Raw genomic sequence first — 8,664 nt, forward strand, 5'->3', positions numbered from 1 at the left:
AGCCCCTAATCGGATTATGTAAATTCCTACTCCACACAGAGACTTTTATGGAAGGCTGCGTCTTTGAAACAACACTTGAAGGGTGTAAAAGGAACAGTGACAATTGGTTAAACTAGACTTGTTTTTTTTTTTATCTGAAGGGAGGTTGAAAGTGGGAGGCAGAGGAGGGGGGAGAGAGAGGAGTGAGGAGTGGTTGGAGAGAGGTGAGTCAGGACGCTGTAATTTATGTGTGGCCCCATGGAATGGCTCAACAAGATTACCATAGTCATAACAAAACCTGTATTGTTCAACTGTCAATCTGGATATGGTATTTTTACCTTTTGTGGCCCAATCAGGCTGAATTCAATAGCGGAGTGGGCAGCGATATCAAGGTCTTTACCGCGGTGCAGGGGATGGTGGGTTGTCCATGCCTAATGTCAGAGAAACAGAAAGGAACAAGTGTCCACAGCAGTAAGAGAAGGATCAGAGAGATGAACGTCTCAGTTTCACTTCAATAGAAATGTATTTGTCACCTTTAGTGCGAACCTTCAAGGATTAAACCAGCAATGAATCATAAAAGCAGCACAAATAGTCACTTAAAAGGCTGTTGGGGAAAAAAAAGACCCAGAATCCCTTCAAATGTTACACAGAGACACCTCTGGAAATCATTTAACGTGATGATTTATGGACAATGTAATCATAAAGCCACCTCCATTGGTTCTAAATGATAGAAGGGGAGGGGGTGTTTTAACAATCACCCCTCAGTTAACACCAACCTCACACACAATGCCACAGAGGCTCCACGACAGCACACGTCACACAATAGGGTTCACCCTGCTATAAAATGTGGGATGCGAGCATGCAGCAGTCTTACCCCATCCCTCCCTCCCTCCCTCATACTCTCTCTTTTACTCTCTCCTTCCCTTTCGCTCACAAGGATCTCTCAGCGAGCATGAGAAGACACTGAGAGGACATTCACACCGGACTCCTGGACACTGATGACCTGCAGAGGACGACTCTGCAACTGACATTTCTGCACATTTCGACACACATACAGGTGAGATGTTTATGGTATATTGAAGGATTTTTTCCGCCTTTAGGCCATGTGTGTCCACACATAAATAATTAATCGACAAGAGGGTTTATCGCAAAAAGATAATGTGTACTCTTTGCTTGAAGCTTAAGGTAAATAAATCATGTGCATTTATGCCAGACTTTGCCTTAAGATAAAATGATCTGTTCATAATGATAATTTCAGAGTGTTTTTTGTTGTCACAGAACAGCCTTATGTAAACATTCAGTTTAGCACCATATAACCATTTAATAAATGGTTAAATTTAAATCGAATACATTTTACGGCAGCAAACATTTTGGAGCTACCAAACCATTCAATTCCTGAGTGGACTTAAAACTATTTACAAAATCTGAGCCTGGTTTGAACTGTAGTGTGTTCACACTGGAAAAAAATGATGATGTGTAGGAGGTATATACAGTAAGGGGCATGCTCACAGTGAGTACACATAGTAATACATTTAGTAATACACCTGCTTTTGTCTAAGGACACAATTGTTCCACAATGCAATGCACAAAGGAAATGGAGGAGTGGCTGGAAAATAAATAAATTGTGATAAAACCCAGAAACACCTAGGAAATCAAAACATAACTATTTAATTCCTGGAAAGACATTATGGTAAGACAATTATTATTCTTACAATAAGTGAAAGTGCAAATAAGTGTTTCAAAATGTGCTGAATTTGTCAACAGTTAAATACCCTCCTATGAAAACATATTTTATATTATTACACCTGTATTTTACTATATTGGCATTCATTATCTGTCTTTACACCAGCCTCCACTTGGTGGTGTCCACAGGAGGAATTTAAGTTGTATCTGTTTACAGCTACATTATAGTGAGGTTTCAAACCATCCGTTAAAAGTTGATAAACTGCTGATATACTCTAGGGGGGGTTAAAGTGTTACTGATGTCTATATTTAAAGTGAATACCTGGTGCGAGTCAAGCAGCCTCTTGAATATGGAGGAATATCAAGAGTTGTATTTTGCAGAAAAAAGTAACAAACTACAAAATAATTCTGTAAAATGTTTTCATAGGATTTTATGAATGATTTCTATCAATATGGGCCCCCTAATTTAATAAGGGGGCCCATTTCCCTCCTAACATACCCTGATCCTAACCCTTTTGATTAATCAATGTCTATAAAATGTACAGCCAGAGGAGTACCAAAGAGTACAAAACCCATATTTACTTAATTATCATACCAGACAAAGACAAGCATGGATTATTCACGTCAAAGAAGCTGGAACTTTCACGTTTACTTAATGCAGTTGTCAAAAATAGTTGCTGAATAATTTTCTGTCAATTGACTAATCAATAACTCTACTGATCATTGCAGCTCTACTCAGCACCATGACCAGGAAGGTGTTCACCAACACGAGGGAGCGCTGGCGCCAGCACAACGTCAACACTGCCTTTGCCGAGCTCCGCAAGCTCATCCCCACCCACCCTCCAGAGAAGAAGCTGAGCAAGAACGAGATCCTGCGTCTGGCCATGCGCTACATCAACTTCCTGGTGCAGCTGCTGGAGAGCCAGAGCGGTCAGCCGGCCAGCCACTCCCCCACCGCACTGCTCACCTTTCTCAGAGGGAATATGGAGCAGCTGCACTCCCCTCCACACCCCTGGGCTATGACCAGCGACACAGAAGTCCCGTCACCTGGATCCAGCTGCGACAGCTCCGAGGCCTGGTAGAAGCACAAAAAAATAAACTCTTGAGTGGACCTTCTGACCCTTTCACTGGGTTTAAAAACTGATCTAGTCCTTCCTCAAGACTCTTTTGTCTCTGCATTTCACACCCTGTGTGTGACTCGTTTCAGTGCAGGAGATGCAATATTGTGTGATAATTGTGGACTCCAAACATGGTTAAAAATGTGGGCACAGCCTCCACGCTGATCAGTGTTGAAATATAATTTGCAGGTGAAAATTAATTTGTATTCTGCATGGATGTGTAAAAACCTGGATGTACAATATTCCCCTCATGTCTTCATATTAATATTCCTTGTTGCCGGCCCGCCTGGAACTAATTTAGTTTTGCAGTGACGGGGTGTTTTGCCGATGAGGAAAATGGAGGGGATTAAGGAATTTCTCATTTCAAGCAATAGATCAGCATTTAAATAGATAATGGCTCAGCCAATTCTCCAGACTGCAGTCGTTTCAAAATAGCCAAGGGCACTTTTTCTTCATCTTCTTTTTTTCTTTTTCATCGACATGCTGTTTTTTTTTTCCTCAAGAAGACAAAATCTGGCCTTTATTTTCACTTACCAAGGTTACCTGACTTCAGAAGAATCAGTTCTGTGAAACACTTTTCCTGTTTCTCACCCTTTTACACAACAATGTTCGGTATTTGTCGATTACAGATTTGTGGTATTTAGGACTGGGCTGAGGAATTTCGGCAAAACTGACAATCCTCTTTCAGTAATTACATTTAAATGTGTTTTTATTTGAGTTTTTGTAAAATACGCATGTCATATAGCCAAAGATTATGAATTGATTGTCTACTGTGAAGAGTGTGCTAATTATCTTCTGATACCTCTTTTTGTAAGTTATTTTGGTGTGCTTGTGAATATACAGTATGTTATTTATTTGAACTATTTATTTAATAAATGATTTGTTAATAAAACACCTTCTGAATCTTTTTAATCAAAGAAGTCGCTCAAATCAATCGTATGTTTTGCAGGAAACACTTAAGCGCTACCAAACATTGAATTTCTGAGTGGACTCCAAGCTCTTCACTATATCTAAGTGTGTTCGCACTGAAAGAATGACAAAAGAAAGTATATTCCAGTCTGTATGCACATCAATTCAAATGATTTTTCAGTGTTGAAGGACACAAATGTCTCACAATGCATTGCACAAAGAAAATAGAGGAGAAGCTGCAAAGAAATATATATAAATTGTGATATAACAGCCCAGAAACACCTAAGAAAGCAAAAAATTACGATTAAATCCTTGGATAAACATTGTCAGTCACAGCTAAATAAAATGCATCTGCACAAATGCTGTATCATTTCCATATAGTATAACACAATTTAGTATATTAATTGTTTTGTATACCAACTAGAAAAATAACATTTACTGAGACAAGAAGTATAAACTGTATATAAAATAGTATGTGGTGTGACATTAGAGCACACTGTTCTCTCTACTCTAATGAAATTATTTCACACTTTGTGAGACACATCTGACCATAAGTTAAGAGTGGAGCCGCTACGTCTTTGTTCATGCTCAATAAGCCCAGAAACATTTGTCCACAAGTCCTATGATGACCATGTGGACACAAAGCTGACCTCTGCTCTCTGTCCACTGACCAGAGGTCTGTGAGAAGAGCCCTGAAAGTGACAGCTTAACTTATGACCCTGGGGTGGGAGGTCACTCTGCAGTCAAACACTGTCCAGTTGACCAACGTGCAGATGGAGCTTTCTCTTGAGGTAAACGTCACTTTGTTGCAACGTGCAGTATTTGACAGCACTGATGTCATAACCATCAACTATAAAGGCAGGGATTTCTTAACAGAAATTACAGAAGCCACCAACTCATTCATTTTGGATTTAATCGTCCATGTAAACCCTTTAATTCAATGTATTAATGAACAAAATTTTACTTAGATTAGATTGATGTTTTTGATGGGAAACACCATCAAACTATCAAAAAACAGCATATGAAAATCAACTACAGCTCCACTTAGGGCTGCAATTGAATATCATTTTCATTACTGATTAGATTATCATTTTTTTTCAATTAATCGATTAATTGTCAAGTCTATAAAATCTCAGAAAATAGTGAAAAAGGCTCATTATAATTTCCAAGTCTTCCCATGACTTGTTCTATTAGACCAACAGTCCAAAACAAAAAAAGATTCAGTTTACAATAACGTGAAACAGAGAAAGCAGCATCCTCACACTGGTGAAGCTCCTACCGAAAAAAACATTTGTAATTTTTGCGTATTAATTACTAAGGCATTTTATCAACTATCAAAATAGATTTCTGTCAATCGACAAACTGATTAATGGATTATGTGTTTCAGCTCTAGTTCCGATACCAGCAGTTTTGTTTGCACCCGTCTTCTTGTTTGTCATTTAAACTGAGGTCAGACATTTACATGCCTAATCGTCTATTGTGACTGCAGAATATGTGCCCCATTTTCAGGGGAAAAGGCTGCAACTAACTGAGCTGAAGAGTAAACACTGAGTAGGTTTCAGACGCTTTCACTCTGGCTGTTAAACTCTGGCTAATGGTGTGTAAACGGAGCAGAGGGCAGCTGGACACACTGACTGGAGGCCTGTGGGAACTGACAGGTGACTCTTTGTAATCCTGCAAAAATACTAAATAAATCATATTGTACTGGGAGAGTGAGAAACAACTGTACAGCGGCAGCCTGCCTCTCCCACAGCATGAATTTGGGAAGTATTTACCTCTTGTGCAATTTCACAGTGAATTGAGCAATTTCATGGTGAAGTGAAATAACACCAAATAAAACTGCTGTGGTTATTAATAGCTGGAGTTTCTGGTATTATGAGATGCAATATTAAAAAACAGTATTTCTTTGTATGTTTGCTGTTATGGCGTAATTCAGACTCCCTAATATTTAATTATTCAGTCATCATTTGAAACTGGATAGGAAGTCGTGTGACAGCTTTTGCACACATGCTGTCAGGCTGTGAAATGCATTTTGCTGATACACCTTATTTACAGAAAACGCCCAATCACAGTGTGAGCATTACTCTGACCTCAACTTTCTAGCAGGATTATGAAACCCTGCATTGAAAATAATAACAAATCTGTACGCTTCTCATTCCCTCCACCAAGTATATTTGCCTGATTGACTATTCTCTCCCAAGTATGAGGGTAATCGTCTATTGAGAGCACATTTCCTTATCAGCGTCTAGCACACTGTCTGAATCTGTTATCACAATGGGCCAGATCAGTGCAGGCAGCCCCTCACTCTCCCGGCTGAGGCGCCCATGAAAAAGAATTTCTGGAGTTGGGTGCCAACCGATAGGCCCTGAGCTCTTTATCCCCTTAAAGCCAATTCACACTCTGCATGTTTAAATATCTCAGCTCAACCCCTGCCCTTCCACTCCCGTCATGCACTCAAACCCCCTCCTCCTTCTTCCCTTTCCTCTTGCTCTCTCTCTCACCCCTCCACGGCTGCAAGTCCAAGCGTGGACTGCTGCCGCGGCCGACCTGCAGCCCGGACGGGTGGGTGGGATGCAGGTGCAGGCTGGTTGGAGGGTGAGAGAGGAGGGGAGTCATCCATTGTTGGGCTGGACAGCACCCTCTCTCCTCTGGAGCACCCTCTGATGGGGGAGCCCACTGACAATCACGCATCCTAATCTGATTATGCAAATATCTACTTCAAAAAGCAATACGCTGTAACCCTTACCCTGTGGTGGAAAGACAGAGCAAGGAAGGAGGACAGAAGGAGAGGAAGCAGCAGGAATGTGCAGAGGGATGGGTAGATGGTTGAATTCCCAAGAAAAAAAATGAAGGGCAAAATGCACATTCAGACTCAATGATTCTACAATTGTACCAGACACCCTGATATACCTATCATTAGCTTCACTTCCACGTCCTCTGTACCACCAGGGGAGGTCTGAGGACGAAACAGTGCACACTTACACACTCTGAATGGCCACTGACTCCCTCAACAGGGCATTGAATTCAATATTCAAATGCTTATTGTTTTTCCAGACGCTCCTGAATCCAGCCTCAAAAGGAATCTACAATGTTAATGAGGGGCCAAAGTACCCAGAGTGAAGATTTAAACGCCCAAACAGTCCAAGGTGACATTTCCCAAGAACAACACAGCCTCAACACCACTGATTCATAAAGGCATGGTCGACAACCCCCGCCTACTAAATTTTCACACCAAGCTGACCCCTCTGGCCCCAGGCGGTTGCTCAAATCAGCTGCCTCATTCTACAGCTAGATACATCTCTGAAACAAGACAACAGTCTACTGCCATGCTGACGGCTCTGTGAGGCAGTATTCTGAGCTAAATGCTAACATGCTCACAATGACACTGTTAAAGCAGGGGTAGGCAGCTTAGTCTGGGCATCACTGCACAAAAATCCTATGATAAACTTTAAACACATTGTAATTACAGTGGACTGAGAGAACAGTGGACTTCTGCACCAGGACAGGAGACTTTGACAAACCACTGGTTATTTCAGGGAGAGGGCGTTCCATTGGCTTTTTTACAAATGCAGATGCATGAGCATGTCCCTTCGATAAAAGCCTTAATTCACTGGCAGAGAATCTTACAGAGAAAGTTGCTACTTCAGCATTGGCAACAACTGCCTACACTGCAAAGCAACCCAAAAAAGGAAGACGGACTTATAAAAGAGTCTGAAATAAACAAGATAAATCACATGTCAATACTGGTGAAACGCTTAGAGATGGAGAGAAAATGTTGCTAATTGTTAGCCTTTTGCAAACTGGACCAAAAGGCTTATGGCGCATATTCAAGCTCATGTTTATGTTGCTAAAGTTAGCAAGAGCCTCAAAGTCAGCTGCCACAGCAACCTGAATCCAGCCAGTGCAAACCACAGCTCTGGGTAACCGTACAGTCCCAACTCTCTGCCGGAAGAGCAACTGTCTGTTGCTTCTGTTACACAGGTTAGACATGGAGCTACCGCTGGCCACCAGCCTGCTATGCGTGCTCGAGTTCAAGCTGCTACAGCTACCAACTGAACATTGGTCTCTGGAGCTGCTGCCCACTCTCCCCCAAGTGAAGCAGTCCGTAGAGGCAGGGAACAAGGCGGAGAGGCCATGGGGTGGCTGGGTAATTCTTTTGTAGTTTGTGGTCTGATAAAGACAGATTTTCAGAGTGAATGCACTACGTGCAACTCTATAGTGAAATGATAAATAAATCAATGTATGGGGAACAGTGGGTTACTGTATGAAGTGTGTGCAAATACCCGTGGTCATCTGTTAGGAGGGGCCAAGCACAGAGAGGGAAAAGGGCAGAATTATTGTAGGTTTTGTTGCCTTTTCCAGACTTCTGCCTATTCCAGCTTTAACATGCTGATGAATAACAGGTGTAATGTTCATGTTCAACATGTCAGCATGCTAACATTTGATAATTAGCATGAAACAAAGCTACAGCTGAGGCTGATGGGAATGTCATTAGTTCATCAGGTATTTGGTCATGATCCAAAGTGCTGGACAAACTGAAAATTTGACCTGATGATAGGCTCACCAAACTCATTACAATTCATCCTCAAAAGGACATGAAAGTGTCCACACATCAAATTCTTGTAGACACAATCCTTACTCACCAATAATCCTAAAATCACAATAATGATACATTTCCCCTCTCACAAAAACCAACACATTCTTGGTCACACTCATACTCCTACACTCACAAAATCATGATCCACCTGTGTTAACTCACTCTGTCTCTCCACCACTAACAACTAGAATCCAGTTTTATCAACTTTCTTTTGTGGATTTAGAGACTACTTTAGGGTTTTTTATATTTACTGGTAACTTTACCTTTTCCCTCTGACGACTTGCTTGGGGTGGGTCTGTTATATAATATGCCATGCAGCACAGAGGGGAACTACGAGCCAGAGTTCAGCTTTGTTTAGTTAATTATTATTTTTCTAGG

At 41.3% G+C, this 8,664-nt stretch overlaps 1 protein-coding gene across 1 annotated transcript; it reads left to right on the top strand.

Moving 5' to 3' along the window:
- The first annotated feature begins 2,405 nt into the window (after positions 1–2,405).
- tal2 (T-cell acute lymphocytic leukemia 2) lies at positions 2,406–4,067 on the top strand. Its single transcript, XM_033618481.2, has one exon. The coding sequence runs from the start codon at positions 2,406–2,408 to the stop codon at positions 2,742–2,744; it is 339 nt and encodes a 112-aa protein (XP_033474372.1). The 3' UTR covers positions 2,745–4,067.
- Positions 4,068–8,664: the final 4,597 nt, after the last annotated feature.

This window comes from Epinephelus lanceolatus, chromosome 9, assembly GCF_041903045.1.
Source record: "Epinephelus lanceolatus isolate andai-2023 chromosome 9, ASM4190304v1, whole genome shotgun sequence".
Classification (NCBI taxonomy): Eukaryota; Metazoa; Chordata; class Actinopteri; order Perciformes; family Serranidae; genus Epinephelus; species Epinephelus lanceolatus.

Bases quoted from the DNA above. Each gene is read 5' to 3' on its own strand.
- tal2 (XM_033618481.2), top strand. From the start codon at position 2,406: ATGACCAGGAAGGTGTTCACCAACACGAGGGAGCGCTGGCGCCAGCAC.